The sequence below is a fragment of the Archocentrus centrarchus genome, chromosome 13, assembly GCF_007364275.1.
Source record: "Archocentrus centrarchus isolate MPI-CPG fArcCen1 chromosome 13, fArcCen1, whole genome shotgun sequence".
Taxonomy (NCBI): Eukaryota; Metazoa; Chordata; class Actinopteri; order Cichliformes; family Cichlidae; genus Archocentrus; species Archocentrus centrarchus.
Genome location: NC_044358.1, coordinates 29,742,712 through 29,761,079, shown reverse-complemented (window position 1 = coordinate 29,761,079; position 18,368 = coordinate 29,742,712). Strand labels below are relative to the sequence as shown.

Here is an 18,368-nt window from a genome sequence, read left to right as displayed (position 1 = left end):
ACAGCTGCCACATGAAACCACAAAGGTGAAAAGCAGCAGTACAACAGTTATTAATCACTCTACAAATACAGTATGAGACCAACTACGTGCAGAGCTATTAATGATGCATGACCAGGAGGTGCTACCTGTCACATTTACATATTCAAAAGGCCAAAAAACAAAAAACAAAAAAAAAAAAATACACACAATTTCCTAAATGTGACTAAATTACCCACAACCCCAAAATGCCACATTACACCTCAGCCCTTTACCTTGAAAAGGTCGGGCAGACAGTTAACAATTTAACTGCAGCTCAGTGATTTCGGTGCAGACACTGAGGTCAGGGGCAGAAGCAAAGCAGTGAGATACAAAGTACAAATCCAATTCCAAAAATGTCGAGAAGCTGTGTAAAATGTAAATAAAAACATTATGCTATGCTAAACCACATACTGCATCTATTACAACAGCATGACTTCACAGATATTTGATGCATCAGTGAACAAAAATATGACAAAGACTCAGCACTCTCGAGCAGCTCGAGCACGGGATTTCTCCAACTTCAGGAATGTTTCAGTTAGCTGCTTTTATTTTTTGAGTAAAGCTGGTGGGATTTATCCCAGCAGGAATGTTCAGTCAATGAAAACATAGTGTGGAAAGGTGCATTTTTTTCTATTATTATATGAGACCTTATTTATGGTCAAAACATACTGCTAGAAATAAGCACAACAGGCAAAGATTTTGAAATTTATTTCAAGGCACTTAAAAATCACATAGCCAAACAAAGTATCCTTTAGTTACATCATTCATTCATAAAATTTGTTATTTACCCAGATGTGTACTGGTATCAAAATTATTTTACATGTGTGTCAGTCCTTCTCTAATATAACACACCAGTTACCCTGGTCATGGTAGCTGCTCTGAACTCTGACCCCATCCACCTGGCTGCACAGCTTTTCCAGCTCCCCCTGCTGGAACACATGGTAATAACGGTGAAAGACGGGCATTTGGCAGTTAGACTCCGATTTTAGAGCAGAACTTGAGGTCTGAGCGGTGCCACTACTTGGACTGGGTTTAGAGTTTGGGCTGTGAGTGGCGTCACTAGTGTCATGGCTTGATTCAGGAGACATGCTGACATCAAAACCTGGACTGGGTTGAAGGTTACTGTCAAATCTGGTTTGGTTAGTTGAAATCTTTTTAGAATTCTCCTTTCTTCTATTCTTTTTTCCACCATCTCCTGATTCTTCGTCCCCTTGTTTTTTCCCCTCTTTCAGATGCCAGGGAACTAAAAGGTCCTGGGTGCTAAAGGCTGTGCGGTTTGTGTGCACACTAAGCTTACAGTCAGTCACTTTGCCAAGATCTTGCTTTTTGTCAACAGGCTCGTAGCTGCCTTCTAAATGTCCGCTGGTCTGGATAGTTGATATCCCACGAGGCTCCTGTCTGTTTCCTGATGTGTTTTTAGTGAGGTTTTCCTTCTCACGATGCTCTTTGTTATGGTCTTTGAGGTATTTGGACCTCTGCTTGTTGTACTCTTGTTCAAAAGCCCAAACATAGATGAGTGCACGACCTCCGGGCTTTAGAAGTCTCACCAGCTCTCTCACGGCTGCTAGCCGACGCTCCTGCAACACAAAAAAACTCAACTAAAAACTAAACTCAGGGACTTCCTTAAATCTCCATTACTTTCTAATGCATTTCAAGACAAGCAAGACAAAAGTAAATCCACTTATTAAGGGCTGAAAATTACAGATTAAAAAAAAAATCTCAAATTAAGTCAGTCATTGAGACAGAACAACCCAGTATCACGGCAAAGCGCGAAATAAAGCCGCCATCCACTCCAGGAAGTCATGTGGATGTCACATTTTGTCTGTCATAGGCGCAAAATGAACATGCAGCTGAAGTTGCAGTAACTTGCACTACCACCAGGGTGTGATATTTTATTTAAAGACTTTTGCAAAGGGCTCCTTGAAAAGTTCCTGCTATCAGAACATGAAAACTTTAGTGATCAGTTAACAATTACTGCAATCAATTTTTGTTGTGTATGGGTCCATCTGTCTAAATAAAACTGATTTAATGGTTTTGATGCTATTCTTATGGTTATGTTACTCGTTGTATGAGGATGTACAGTGTATACCTCTGTGGAAAAATGGTGTATGACAGCTATAGAGATGCACGCGTCACAGGAGGCCGTCCGCAGAGGAACATTCAGAGCGTCAGATACAAACGCGTGGAAACCCCTCTCTGCACAAATTTGAACCAGAGCACTGCTACGATCACATCCCACCTGAAATGAGACAACACACACACACACACACACACACACACACACACACACACACACACACACACACACACACACACACAGCCATTTAGTGTCAGCATGCACAAGGTCTGAAGAAGAGATGTTTACATGAATAAAAGCAAAACTGTTCCTGAACATTTAAGCCACAGAGAAAAGGGAAGAACAGAGACAAGAAAGGAAAAAAAAAATATCAGCAAGAAATCAAAAATGAGCAAGAAGGGACATACGTTCTGTGTGGAGAACAAGAGATGAAAAAGAGAGAAAAAGATGTAGGAAGGAGTAAAGAAATGTAAAAGGAAGAGGAAAAAAAAGAAGGGATGGCAATAATACTTCATCTGATTTAATTCAATCAAGCTTCATGATCTCTTCCCCAAAAAGACAAAGGTGAAAAGAGAGAGTGAGAAACACTACATATTTGCACACACCCTCTATTACTGACATGCAAACAGGGAGAGAATGTAAAGTAGAGCAGGAGGCACAAAAAGAAAGAAGGACTAAAGAGAGGAAAAGGAAGAGGAGAAGAAACCCGAGTTGGGAGAAAATGAGAAAAAACAGACTAAAACTCAGGTAGCTGATGTGTTTGCTGCATGATCACAGTGTTCTCTGTACTGATTTATCACAGCTACAGTCTGAGTCAGGATAAGCTGCTTACATGCACCCCCAAATCCCAAACAAGAATATCCCAGTGTGCATACGTAAACAGGAAATGTAGGATATTACCATGGAAACAGAGCTAACGCAAAAAAATGACAGAGAAGAAATAAGAGCAAAAATAGCGGCCTCATTCCTCTGTGTCTTACTTTTATTTATTTAGCTGTCCTGAAGCAAGACATGACGTTTACACCTGTGACTAAGAGCAAACCCTCTACTAACTCACGCCTACATTTTGTCTTCAGTTATACTCGCCAGGGTACCAAAGCATTACCACTGGAGGTAGATGCGCAAACTGCAGCTTCTTGCCAAGTGAATGTAATGATGCAAACCTTACTTCACTCTGAAGCAGAAAGGCCAGGCTTACGTAACGCTGGGTCCTGAAGTGTCTGGCACAGAATCCTCCTTTTCATTTCATTTTCTGTTTATGAGAATCCTGAGCACTGCGACTGTGACCTCTGCAGCGTCTGTCTGCTGTTCAGGCTCTTGTGTTTTGGATCAAAACTGGATACAAGCTTTAGGCTGATGCACAACAGCTGCAGTTCCTCAAATGGCCACTTGAGGCTGGTTCGCAGAGCAAGTCAACCCTATAGACTCCAATGTTAAAATGCCCAGTGTTAGGGCAGAAATGTCAGGGGTTGGTTTTTTTGTTTTGTTTTCATATAACTCAACAGTTTACGTTGTGTTAAAACTTTTCATTATTAACCGGGGCTGCTGACACAAACAGCTGGCTGTGAAAAGATGATCCAAGATGCCTGCGATCAGGTTGGTTTTTTTTGAATGAGCAGGCATCTGTGAGATGCACCTTTCAATATTAGCTGACAGCATGTCACCACTAATATGGTCACTACAAAATAATAATATAGCAACAGCCATCATACCAAACATGGCTTCAAAATGGTAGGCTGCAGGCCAATATTTGATCAAACTCAAACAAGGACAAGCTGCTAATTCCTCACAAGAATTTAACGCTGTGTTGTTTTTAGTAACAGTTACTGCCACTAAATCCAGGAAGGAGAGCCAGCAAAAAAGCTGCAGACCGCATGAATGTGTAAGTTAATAAGCTTATCAGTATGAGGCTCCCATCATTAAGGCACAAGTAAATCTGACTATAATTACAGCTGCATATTCCATTAAATTACAGTGTTGCTTTGATGTATTCTTATTGCATGCAAGACAATTTCAGCTTTATCCTTTCACCTACAAGCCTGGTGGTGTTAAAAGGCTTTAACCAGAGTTAAACCTGGTGTTATGTCTCTAACCCCGTCTCTCTGGCCTTGTCAAGGTGACAGTGTTATGTAAGGTCATTAAGGGTTATTGGTTGAGTCAGGCTGATCTACATCTGGTGAAAAAGCCCTGAGCCATCTTAGATTTAGCCCCTGTATGTGAGAAATGAGGAAAAGCAGTTCCAGCTCAGATACACAGATGAATGTTTCTGCAGATAAACGCCTGTTATGAAAATGTGTAGCATTTCAAAGTGCCGATCTAAGAGGCAGCAGCAGTAAAAAGGCAATGATAGAGGAAATTACCCTGCAGGGATCAATGAAGTATCTCAGAAGTGCAGACATTATTTTAGTATTTAATGACACTCACTGCAATCATCTCTGGGTTTACGCCCAGATATTTCCCATTTCCACAGCCCACATCAGCCAGCATGCTGCCCGGTGGGAGTGAGGACAGGAAGTGGCAAACACTAGGCCAGGGGGAGTGGCGGGTGCTGCTGAAGTGGGAGGCAATGGTGTCATACACCCGGTGCACATACTCCTCCTCCAGACGGGCTGCATCGGCATGGCAACATGGAAGTGCAGGGGGAGATGGGGGAGCGGGCGTTGAGGTCGAGGGTGTTGAAGACGCTCCCTGGCTGTCACACGAAGAGGGGAAGGCTGGAGACAGGGGCAAGATGTTCAATGGTGAGATGTACTTATCTTTGACCTGCTTTGCTATATAACGTTTATTTACCATCGTTCAAGAATCCTTTATTTGTGTCCTTAAACAAAAATACCAAACTTGTTAGATTTGTCAAATTTGATAAAACAGGAAACAACTTCATGTTGGTGAAAAAGTCCTTTCTTGCATCACCACACACAAACAAACTGATTGTTTTTAACTGTAAACGAATAGGATCAAATGGTTTAATCTGGAATTTGTAACCTCCCCAGTAAAACCACTACTAGAGTAAGATGCACAGCACTGTGAAAAAGTACTTGCCGAGTTGCTGAAATTATTTTTTTTGCATATTTCTCATACAAAATTTTAAAATTAAATTAAAAATGCAGTTTTTAAATGATAGTTTCATTTATTAAGGGAAAAAAAAAAAAAGCTATCCAAACCTACCTGAGTCTGTGAAAAAGTAATTGCCCCCCTTGTTAATTTTTGAATTAAGTTAATTAATGCAGTCAGTTTGTTTCATTCTCACCACAGTGGCAGGGTTCAAGTCTGATCTTGCGGAAAGTGAAAGAAGTGCGAGTGCCTCTCTTGCTCAGAGTCAGATTGCTGTGGGTGCTGAGTTCAGGTGCCGTATGAGCAGGGGACTGCAGCTCACAGGCCGGCACCATGTCAAACTTCCGAGGAGTGATCCTAAGAGGATACATAAAGAGGTGGCTTTAATAGTAACAGAAGACAAAAAAAGACACAAACCAACTGGTGAAGTAATACCAGAGGATGTGGATGTGACCAAATACAATGCAAATGTGGAAAAAAAAAATATCAATGGACTGAAATGTGCAAATTAGTAGTAGATATAGTTCCATCCATCTATTTTCTTCAGAGAAAAAGCAGCAGGTTCAGCATCAACCCAAAGCTCACTTTGAGCTCTAAAAAGGAGACACTGATCTTCTAACGCAGTCCAGCTTACCCATGTGTCCAGAGGAATCGGCTCTCTCCCTTCATGACCAGCAGGCTCCGCCCAGGCAGCACCACAGGAACAACACGACCATCAGGATGACGGAACTCCATCACTGTCTGCACAAACACAAACACAGACTTCACTGCACTTAATAACAAATTGCTGATTAAATTCAACATTTTATGAAGGTTTTAACTCTTAGGGCATGGACTTTTAAATGTCTTATTTCTCACAGGCATCTTTCCACTGCCCCCCACATACACACACACACACACACACACACACACACACACACACAAGAAACACCTGTCAGCCCCTCCCTTTGTAATCAAATCATTTTTTTTGCTGATGGATGACATCCTTGATAGCTTTCAATCAGATTTCCACTCACATCACAGCACAGAAGCATCTCTCACAAAGATTTGCATGAAGAACGATGTGGGGAGCATTAGAACTTAGCAGCACTTCTAAATAGAAACGCAGGAACTGTAATCAGATGGCATACACATGTAGTCATTATCAGTGATTACAAATGTGAAAGAACTGCTATGATATATGGAGTCCTTCAAGGAATAGTTCTTGGACCTATCTTATTGAACTTGCATGCTTGCTTATTAAACATAACACCCAGTCATATTTTCTCTCTCTTACAGTAAACAACCGGACACAACAAAACTTCCTTCTAAATAAAAATAAGACTGATGGTATGCTGGATCGTATCATGAGGTCTTCTACAGAAAAAAGGAAGGAATGACATTCAGTGGACACTGTAGCAGTGGACTGATGACCTGGCACTCTTGCCACAAATGCAGGACAAAATTGCACTTCTGGCATCAGTATCAGGAATAGGTCTCAATAGCAACAAGGGCAAAGACCAAGATTATAAGGATGCAGCACACCAGCAGCAACCAAATCACAGGAGCAGGATATCCCTAGAAGATGTCTACTCCTGTGGTAGACACACACACAGCGGTATTTTATCCTACTCCGCAGCATCATGCTGTAAATATACCAATTTCACCTGACAGTTCAACAGCAATGATAATGTGGCGTCCTGGATCAATGCATCTACTACAGTAGTAATAATAACTGCTGATAACAAACCTTAATACTTTTAGCATTGATCAAAATATTTCTGGATCTTCAACGATAGGAAAACAGTTAGGCACAAGTTGATGTTTCATTGACTTTTATCCTTTTTGTTCTTCAGCAGGGTGTTGTGCAATTTTATCCGATTAAGCCGTGCTGTTGTACAGCTGTTTAGGTTATGACAAAATTAAACATTAAAAAAAAAAGGTGCTTTTTTAAAAAAAAAAAATTTTTTTCTTAACTGAAGCAAAACTAAAACACCACTAAAGCTCAACGATTTCCTTACTATGACTTACAATAATCAAATACATATGTAACAAAATTATCATTTTACTGATTATTACAATTCAGGTAGTTCAGCTACATAATGAAAGTACTGAAAGAAAACTTGGCACCAAATTGCCAAATGAAACAGTTTCCCCATCACACAGTTTTGACTGATGTCACCCAAAGGAACTAGGGGTGGAAAAAAAAATACAAACAAACAAAAACAGCAACAACAACAACAAAAAAAATGCTGTTTGCTCTCTCGCTCACAGCTAGCAGAGACAGTGTTGGTGTTTGATCCTAATGTTTCCTTACAGCATATAGCAGCATAAGCTCTGCTGGGAAATTACATCTACAACAATTTCTAACTGCATCTCTCCAAATTCTGACAGGAGGAAAATTGGATTTTGTGAAGTAGATGGCATACATGTTTGTGTGTGTGTGTGTGGAGGTGTGTCTCTTAGTGTGTGTGGATGACAGACATATAAGGGTTTGTGTCTAGGTGTGAAAGGGCATGCAGCTCCAGCAAATTATCAGATCTTACCATCAAACTGCAAGTGAATGCTCAATATCTCTGACAAACACACACACACACACACACACACACACACACACACACACACACACACACACACACACACACGACTGCACCATTCCCATCTGAGGAGTGTTTGCCAATCAATGAAAGGGTGGAATGTGACTAAATCGATGGTGACGCTGCCAACTGTGCTTTACTACACAACTACTCATCATTCTCCCTCTCTCTCTCACACACACACACACACACACACACACACACACACACACACACACACGTCTACATCTTTCTGAGCACATTCAGTTACACAGAGCACTCCCTACTCCCTTACCTCAACTTTAAGCATCACAATAAGTAACCCTAAACCTTTGCCTAACTTTTACAATTAGCCCTAAAGCCAGCCGAAATGTCCTAAATCCCACAACCTGGTCCTCACAAAAACAGAAGTACAAATACACACTTAAGGATAGCCAATATGCAACATCACAAACAGCTAAATTGTACAGTTATACTTAATATAATTACAGGCAACCATTATTCATGAAGTACACGTGTTTCATTAATAATGACTGAATCATTCGTGCTACATTTTGAAAGAAGTTAAATTAATCAAGTCAAATCAAACTGAGTGAATGGCATACGGCTACGGTTTTGAGATGCACTAAATCCTGATTACAAGAACCAAAACTGAATCAAACTGCAGCTGGAAAAAGTCAATTAAATCCACAGATTAGCAAAATATATTTTTTTCAAACACTTCTTGAAATTGGTGACTTTTATATTCTCTGCAACCATTATATTATCAGATTCAGAAATCCCAATGTGCACGCACCAGCCACTTCATTAGGTACACCTTGCTAGTATCAGTTTGGACTCCCTTTTGATTCAGAACTGCAGAAGGTGGTCTGCTGGGTTGAGATCTGGTGACTGTGGAGGCCATTTGAGCACAGTGAGCTCACTGTGATGATTCAAGTGAAACGAGTTTGAGATGATTTGAGCTTTGTAACATGGCACATTATCCTACTGGAAGCAGCCATCGGAAGATGAGTACACTGTGGTTATAAAAGGATGGACACGGTCATCAACAATATTCAGGCTGTGGTGTTTAAACGGTCCTCAGTTGGTACCAAGGGGCCCAAAATGTGCCAAGAAAATATCCCCCACACCGTTACACCATCATCAGCTGGCTGACATATTGATACATTCCTTCTTGCTGTTTACACGAGATTCTGACTCTAGTATCCAAATGTTGCAGTAGAAATTGAGACACATCAGACCAGACAATGTTATTCCAATCTTCTATTGTCCAATTTTAGTGAGGCTGCAGCCTCAGTTTCTTGATCTTAGGTAACAGGAGTGACACACTGCTGTAGCCCATCTGCTTCAAGTTTTCAATATGTTGTGTTCAGATATGCTCTTTCTCATACTTTGGTTCTAATGAGTGGTTACTGGAGTTACTGTTGCCTTCCTATCAGCTTGAAGCAGTCTGGCAGTTTCTCATTCTCCTCTGACATCAAAAAGGTACTTTCACACAGAGAACTGCTGCTCACTGGATATTTTCTCTTATTCATACCATTCTCTGTAAATCCTAGAGAAGGTTGTGTGGGAAAATCCCAGAAGATCAGCAGTTTCTGAAATACTTAGATAAACCCATCTGGCAAACCATGCCAGGTTCAAGGTCAATTATATCACCTTTCTGAGCCTCAGTTTGAACTTCAGCAGGTCGTCATGACCATGTCTACATGTGTAAATGCGTTGAGTTGCTGCCGTGTGATTGGTTGATTAGATAACGAGAAGCTGAACAGGTGTACCTAATGAAATGAAATAATCCACCTCTCAGCTGAATCAGTACCTTTCTTCTCATGTATTGCTTGAAGAAGATGCAAATGCAACTGCAGTCAATAAAACTCTCTTTTGGGGAATCTATTCACTTCAAATATTCCTCCAAGTGTCCTTTCCTGTTTTACCATGATGTAAAATGTCTACAGTTTTTGTGGCTCAAATCTTCACCGAAAAGCAAGGACAATGAACACATGCACACACTGTCAGCCTGTGTGTGTGTGTGTGTGTGTGAGTGTGAGAGAGAGAGAGAGAGAGAGAGAGAGACAGATGCCGCAGCAGATGACAGCTGATTGCTAACAGAGCCCCTGCTTTTCAGACAAGCAGGGACAGATGGGTGTTCATCCACATCAATCAGGTGGCACAGACTAAACCCACAATTTTAGTTTCTAGGTCACAACACCTGGGAGCACCTGGAATAGTCAAGGAAATGAAAACGGAAAACCTATAACTCTTGTGTTCAGCCAGTGTTCATACAAAATTTCTTACAAGCAATTCTTTAACTGCCTACTGGATTAACGAATGGCACAGGGAGGGGGAACTGAAAAGAACTGAGACATCGTGAGAAGGTAACAGTGTTCTCAGGAAAATCACAAGGACACAAGATATGTACATACACACACGCACCTTTTAACTCTTAAACTAAGCTGACAATGTTTTCTTTAGACTGTTTTAATGTGTAACTTTCATTTGAATGACTAATGTTTGCACCCTGAGTACTGGTGGCAGAAGTCGGCTGTACACGCTGATTGGTGAAATACATGCTAAATAAATCACCAAATCACAGGTCTGTGGCAAGAATGATGAAGATTAAATCACAGATGCCTGACTGACTTCTTACCTTTGCCCCCAGGCTCAGAGACAGGATGGTGTCCTCAAAGGCAGAGTGAGTGTCCACATGAGGAGGAATACCTGAAAATATCATCAGCAAACATGAAAAATGAAACACTTTAGACCAAAGTTAATCAAGTTCATTTCAAATATAAAAAGTCAAATATTTAATAATCCTAATCTCAGCCCTAAATGCTGTATTAACAAACAGACAGGATCCAAGGGCTTCCATTATTTCTCACTGACACATGTTGAAAAGGTTCTGCTGCCACCCAGTGGTGCAAATCATTAAACTCTGTTTGTGCGCTCCTTTATTCATTTTTAATAACAGCTTAATAATTAGGTCTAAAAAAAAACAAATGGCTCTACTTTTAGATCTACTTCTAAGTCTATATTTCGAAATTTCGACTTATTTTCTCAAAATTTCAAGAAAATACTTTCATTTCAGTAGTTCAGTGGGAGGCCCACCTACCTCGTGTTCAAACCTTTTGTTTACAAAGGACAGCCAATCACAAGAAACAGGGATGAGGAGGGGAATTAAAACTGCTAGTTTCAGTAATAAATACACAAAGGACCAGGATATGGTTGAGAGCTATGAGGCCTATCCCAGCTGGTAGAGTCCATAAATAAAAAAAAAACATACACAGCTGGGAATGAGTAGAATATTTCTGTAAATTATTCAACTGTTTACTCACCCTGTCCAGATTCATACTGATTAACAGTCAGCTGGTCTGGCATAATGTTGATGTGTCCTTTTCTTAGACACCGCTCCAGAATTGGTAAACACGCCGCAGGAATACCTAGAAATACACACACACACACACACACTTTTCTGCTACTTCTTTTTTCCTATATTATATGCTTAAAATGACACACTCAACACTAAAAGGGTTATAGGCGACAACTAAAATGCTGACATAATAAATGACGGCACCAGCGTGGAGTTAGAATCTCTAACACGCCCAAACTTTAACCCTCAAGTAAAAAGTTATAATAATAGCGTGACAAGACTGAAGACCAAATCAAGGAAAACACAACCCATAAAACCCTGATTCAAAGAATACGTTTTCATTTAAATTGAGCAAGTTTACCTGCAGGTAATGGCTTGTCCTTATCCACGTTGTTGTTGTCATAGCGAAATTCAAAGCCATAATGTTTCACTCTTCTGTGCTTCAGAGCTTTTTGAGCTATGAAGCATTAGGATGAAATTAGGAAAAAAAGAAAAAGGTTTGTGTTTTAAGTCTGAATTACTACAAATAAGTGTATCTACATTTTTTCAAGGTGATTATAAATGCCGGGTTTTTTTTACCACAGTTTTTTTTTTGTATGTGTGTTTTTTTGTGGACATGATACCCTCACCTGTAACATCATTAGTGGACGACCAGTCTACAGCAGCAAGCAGCACAGCTTCTTCTTCTGGGGACACAAAATCCTCCACTAGGACTAAACCCTCTGGCAAAGGAATGGATGTCTCCTCCTCATGGGTCACTGTACACGAGCATATAAAATAGATACAAGTGGATCTCAAAACAAGAGCTTCGTATCCAGCATTACTGTCAGACTTTCAGACTTACTTCTAAAACCTAAAAGTTAATACTTTAGGGCATGTGTATTAGTTTTAACATAATTTCATGTGTGTATTAATATTTAAGGGAACCTGTTGCAGTGTAGGAATTTTTGCTGAGCTGATTTGGGGTGTTAAGTTTGTCTCCTCTCGTCCACTTTCACTGTACTTTATTGCAAAGCGGGGCAGGAGATTGAGGTGAATAAGCAGATAATGTCACAGAAGTTGGCAATAACTCATTACATTAATATAACTGCAATGCAACTTCCAAAAAAGTGTAAATCCAGAAGCCAGAGTAGATTTGAGAGGGCACATAATGTTCCTGATGGTACTAAAAGTAAAAGTACCTGAGCGGACATAAGCGAGGTAGAGTGTGACACTGCTCTCTCCACACTGCAGTTTCTGTCCATTAAGGTGCATATAAGCTTTTAGAGCACTCTCTTCACATCTGGAAAGAGAATGAAAGTAACAATATTAGTTTGAAAACAAAATGTTTCTGGAAAAGTTTAAAAAGAAACCGTTAAAGTACTATCAAATGCACCTGTATGTGACAAAAGCATAGGGCTTGTGAGGAGGCATAACCAGGCTCTCCACATGCCCCATTTCTTTCAGCACTGCAGAAAGCTCCTCTCGACTAACGCTGTTCCCCAGGCCACCGTTTGCCACCACCAGACTCTGCAGACGTGAAAGAGACAGCAACAATAACTGAAAGGACGACATCCAAACCAGACTGAAGGTCTGAACAAGAGATATAATAAGGACACAGGAAATTTGAAGGCACCAGGATAAATAAAACAAGGCTTTCCCCCAAAGACTGTTAGGCTGCGCAACAATAATCATACTACAATACATACTCTCAAGAAAAAAAGGAGGGGAAAAAAAAATCATATGAATTTTTGTTCTGATACTTTTACAGGCTTAAAGTGTTGGTATTTCTCTACATTATACAATAGCATATTGAATACAACAGTATACTTTCTTATGAACCCAATTTTCTTGACCTTACATTTTTCATTTGTCTGCAAACATAAATGAGTGAAGTCCTTTTAGTTAGTATAAATATTGTTCAGTATTAAAAGTATTTTCCATAAACTGCGGCTGTTTTTCTTAATTTAGCAAATAATAATAATAATAAACCTAATATTAAAGTGATAACTAAAAATTAGGTTTGCAGTCCTACTTAGCTAAAATGCATTTTACTGCAAAACAAAATAAGAAACAAAATACATAAAAATAGACGAAGAAAAATGACTGCCAGCTCTCCTTCGTGCTTCACACAGCTGGCTATTTCCCGACAAATAAAAGGTATTTTTCTCTTACCCTGGTAGGCTGCGGGTCCGTACGGATGCCTTCATGCTTCAGTAACGTGTGACTGGCTTTAATTTGTTTTCTGAGAAGTTTCTTCTCCTCTTTACTCCTCCTGACGGCCTTCACGTTATTTTCCTCACTAGCATCCATGGTACGTCGTTTTAATCCGTCCGGGTGTAACGAAGATTGAAAGTTTAGTTCCCGAAGCTTCTCGTTCCAGGAGACATTCTGTGGAAGCATGTTTTGAATATTTCTGGTTGATTAAAAATAAAATGAAATAATTAAATATGAATAAAAATATATACACTCCCTGGCACTTTGTTAGGTACACCTGTTAACTTCTCCTTACTACAAATATCTAATCAGTCAATCACATGGTAGCGACTCAGTGCATTTATGCATGTAAAAATAGTCAGGACGACCTGCTGAGGTTCAAACTGAGCATCAGAATGGGGAAGAAAGGTGATTTAAGTGACTCTGAATGAGGCATGATTGTTGGTGCCATACAGGCTGGTCTGAGAATTTTAGAAACTGCTGATCTAGTGGGATTTTCCCACACAACCATCTCTAGGGTTTACAGAGAATGGTCCAAAAAAATAGAAAATAGTTCTTTGGGTAAAAGTGCCTTTTTGATACCAGAGGACAGAGGAGAATTGCCAGACTGCTTCAAGTTGATAGGAAGTAAGGAAGAAGGAAGAAAGTTACTGAAACAACCACTCATTACAGCCAAAGTATGCAGAAGACCATCTCACAACACATCGAACCTTGAAGCAGATGGGCTACAGCGGCAGAAGACCACACTGGGTGCCACTCCTGTCAGCTAAGAACAGGAAATGCTGATGGCTGCTTCCAACAGGATAATGTGCCATGCCACAATGCTCAAATCATCTCAAAATGATTTCTTACACATGATAACAATTCACTATACTCAAATGGCCTCCACAATCACCAGATCTCAATCCAACAGAGCACTTTGGGGATGTGATGGAACAGGAGATTAGCATCATGGATGTGCAGTTCACAATTCTGCAGCAACTGTGTGATGCTGTCATTTCAATATGGACCAAAATCTATGAGCAATGTTTGCAGCGCCTTGTTGAATCTATGCCATGAAGAATTAAGGCAGTTCTAAAGGTGACAGGGGTCCAACCCAGTTGCAGCTCCCTAAGCCTGGTTCTGCTGGAGGTTTCTTCCTGTTAAAAGGGAGTTTTTCATTCCTACTGTAGCTGAGTGCTTGATCATAGGGGGTTTTCTGATTGTTGGGGTTTTATCTCTATTATCATAGGGTCTTTAGCTTACAATACAGACTGCCTTGAGCCAACTGTTGTTGTGATTTGGTGCTATGTAAATAAAATCGAACTGAACTGGATTGAATATGTAAATCTGATCATAGGTACATCAGTGCTTTTCTTCTATTCCAGTTGGAATATTGGGGAACTAAAAAGGCCTCAGAGTCTCTGTGTTCTTCTTGATTAGCATCAGCACTTTCAAACTCTGAAACTTGAAGTTTGAAAGTGCTTTTTGAAAGTTTCTGATTAGTTTCCTACATGTGTTGAGTTTTGTCTACCATGAACCATGCAGGCATCAGAGCACAGTAAAGAAAAAAGCACAGGTGGCGCTATAATGTTAACGACGTCCTCTGATCCAACAATCTGGAATGGGCTGCAGCAGATTAAGAAAAAAGTATCTGTGTTTGACAAGTTAAATGTTCTGCTGTCAAAGATCCAATCAACTTTGGTTCACACCTTTTTACTTTTCTTTTAGGTTATGAATTTCCCTTGTAATGTCTTTGAGATAAATCAGTCTAACAGCATTGTAGTAGTGTTAAGTAATGCTGTTTATCTCCTTTAAGACTCCACCTGCAACATAGTTTTGTTATATGTTGGAAAATCTTGTTCTTTTAGACTCATCTAAGTGCTTCTTCGCTCCTCTCTTCTCATATCAAACTGTTAGTGGTGCTCACTGTTCTGTCCTCCATTATGCAGGCATTATGTAAACTGATGGCAACTCCATCTTGCATGCCTCCATAATGTGCCATGGATTATTTTATTGGCCGTGCTAACTTAATACAATAAGGGATTAAATATATGGTGTTGGAGGAATGTCTGCCTTTACATTTCAAGCATTTCATTTGTCCATCATCAGACTCAACTCAAATGTTGGCATCTGACACCCACAGTCTTCTTATTCATCACTTTCAACAAAGCACCATACCCAACACAGCTGGTCATATCCTGATCAGACACCAGCAATCATATTCATGAGTACTGACTTGAAATTTATGTATTCTGTCCATCATTTTGCCTTTGATGCAGTGTCCGCCCTGGCCACTCCTCCCTGTCTGATTTCTCCCTCAGTGGGGCCAATTATCTCAGATCCTGCATCCAAATTTCTCTGTCAGATGAATGACTCTGCAGCCCCTCTGAACATGATTGTGTGTTCCAGCATATGTGTCCCTCTGTCTTCTGAAACATTTGTGCATGTGAATCAGTGCGTTACTGCATGCCTGTGCATTTTTGATCAGGCGTGTTGTGTAATGAAGCCTTCACCTGTCTTCAGCCGTCTCTGTAATTATACTGCTGGACAGTGGGAGCCCTTGGTTGTCTCAACGGCATGCTCTGTTTAGTCTACAAAACAACAGCTGGTCAGAAAGAGAGCATGTGGCTGCCCTCCCCCATCACGATAACAACACTCTGCTCTTTTTATTTATTTTTAAAGCAATCTAATAAAAATAAACCACTTTATCACCATTGAGGGTGCAATATCAGTAAGAATTAAAGCTTTCACCTTTAGGTTGAAGCATTCACTACATTCAGATCAAATTTCACCCACTGTATGGGATGATTTTACATTTAAAATTGCTGAACTGTGGTAAAATGGACTCATTGAATGGTTGGTATGGATCTTCTCCTATTTTCTTATATTTTCTGTCACTGCAAACCACAAACTGATGGCCACGTTTGTCACTGTTTATTACACTGATATTACACAGTGTTTTATAACACATGGATCAGTTTCATTTGCATGGAGATGGGAAGCATTTCTAAACCATTTTCAGAGCAAGCAATGGCTTCCAAGTCTCCACTGGCTTCAAACCCAAGGTTTGAGTTTCATCTGAGGAGCAGAAAGGAAACATTAGATGATAAACTCACCAAGCTAGTTTAGAAGCTAGCCAGTGATCCAATAATTTCCCAGTAACAGAATCAACTGCAGCTTCCAGAGTCAAAAATAAACTTTGGACCTGAAGACTTGGGTATAATTTTAACCATACATTTCAGATTTGGTCAGTCATACATTAACTTAAATATTAAAGTGAATAGATGGGTGGCAACATTGTACTAAGTGGAAATGCTTGAAGCTGAACAGTAGTTCAGGTATTCCTCATGCCAATGTTCAAGGGTAGCTTCACCTTTAGCACCAGCCAGCCTCTCAAACACAGTGTAATGGTGAGAACTCAAGTGGAACCACTTTTGTACCCTGAGGCATGCCATCAACCTTTGAAATGCAGGACCAGTAGCTATTTGCCAAACTCCTGTTGCTGGCATCTTTGTATTCTAATTAGCTGGGACCACAGGATGAAGAAACAAGATGCTGCCTTTTAAAATAGTGCTTCTGATCTCTGCCTCTCTCTGGAGACTTGCGAGCAGATGGTTGGTGGTTGGCGAAAGGCGAGTCACAAAAACTGCAGTGATTAAATAGGTAAGTAAAAATGTAAAAAAAAAAAAAAAAAACTCTATATCTGCCAAAGCTGACTATATCTTTTCATGGGGATGAGGTAACACAAGCATGAAATAATAAAAAAAAAATGTATCAAATATAAGCATATATATGATTATAGTATTGTAGAAGACAAAAGATCAAGTTATTGAAGGGCTAACAAGGAGCAGAATAGAAATAGAAGCTACAGCAGCAGATCTTGTGTTCAAATATTTTAACTGGTCGAGATATTTAGAGGGCTGGGTTTGGTGAGCCATCTGATGTGTGTATAATCTGTCTGATGGAATGGAAGTCAGCTGGAAGTCCTATCCTCTAATTGGTATGGCAAAGATCTGGCCACTTTGAATGAGCAAAGTTGTGAGCTAAATAATTTTCCAGTGCCAGCTATTTATAGACTAATGTTCACACTAAACCACGGTGTTTAATGAATCAGGGGAACTTGTGACTCTCTATGATAGTTTCCACACCCTAAAGCCAAGAAAGCCAATAAGTATTTCTATTGGCTTTGGCCTAAAATGCACTTTTTTGAGCTACAAAAATTTGGATTTTAAAAAATGGTGTAAATATATATTCAGTGATTTTTGTGAAAAGCAAAAAGATTCAAATTTCATCATTTTTAGTTTGCAGTCATGACTTCAAAACTAATGTATTATAACCTAAATAAATACCACATTCTGATACATTGGATTTCACTTACTTGCTGTACTGGCTAAGACTGATACCACTCTCAGGTGTCTGTCCTAACACAAGGGCCAGAGGACCTTAAGTTTAGCCTGGGAGAAAAACTCCTGCTTGCCAAATAATATTGTTTTTCAGTGTTAAACACATTTCATGCAGACCATGTGATAGTTGCTACAGCTGCAGGGTCATTAGGTTTCACCCCAAACACGGGATGCAGCCTATTTCAGGTCCCATTCAGCCAACACTGCATAAATGCATCATAATAGAGTTGAGTTGTGGCTTTCTGTATGCTAAACAGGAGATTTTAGTAATCAGACAATGTTAGTTTAGCCTAACTTAGCTTAGTTTAGCATAATGACTAGAAGGGGGAAAAAAACATGTTTCTTGATAGTTCTGACTTGGTTACAAAAAGCTTTTTATCTTATGTTACACAATGCAATGTAATAAAGACGTTCATGAATAAATCATATTATAAGACATATAAAACAGACGTGAGTAGGTTACATATAAAATACAAGTATTTATCAGAGATTTTGTCTTTATCTTTTCTATATGGGTCCCTGCTTCCCACTAGTTATAGTACTGCATATTATTCTATACTTTTAAACAATACATTTTAAATTTAATTCATCATTTTTGTTTTATTAAATATTTGCCACAATGAGAGATAAAGAAAATTTTTCATACCTTTATTTCTGTTTTGTTTTATTGATTTTTAAACATTTTATTTTATGTACTATTATTATTATTACTACTAAATGCA

General features: G+C 39.6%; 1 protein-coding gene across 1 annotated transcript; it reads right to left on the bottom strand.

The window, feature by feature from the left end:
* Nucleotides 1–743: 743 nt before the first annotated feature.
* Nucleotides 744–13,361, bottom strand: alkbh8 (alkB homolog 8, tRNA methyltransferase). The gene is made up of 12 exons (XM_030743537.1): nt 13,220–13,361; nt 12,441–12,574; nt 12,247–12,347; nt 11,695–11,823; nt 11,427–11,522; nt 11,031–11,135; nt 10,346–10,416; nt 5,781–5,887; nt 5,343–5,503; nt 4,520–4,809; nt 2,108–2,257; nt 744–1,595 (listed from the first exon to the last, which is right to left on the bottom strand). Exons 1-12 carry the CDS (start codon nt 13,355–13,357, stop codon nt 846–848), a joined length of 2,232 nt encoding a protein of 743 aa, XP_030599397.1. The 5' UTR covers nt 13,358–13,361; the 3' UTR covers nt 744–845.
* Nucleotides 13,362–18,368: the final 5,007 nt, after the last annotated feature.

Bases quoted from the DNA above. Each gene is read 5' to 3' on its own strand.
- alkbh8 (XM_030743537.1), bottom strand. From the start codon at position 13,357: ATGGATGCTAGTGAGGAAAATAACGTGAAGGCCGTCAGGAGGAGTAAA. The intron at 10,417-11,030 runs GTGAGTAAACAG...TGATATTTTCAG, and splicing joins TCAGTATGAATCTGGACAGG to GTATTCCTCCTCATGTGGAC. The intron at 1,596-2,107 runs GTATACACTGTA...TTTGTGTTGCAG, and splicing joins TACACCATTTTTCCACAGAG to GAGCGTCGGCTAGCAGCCGT.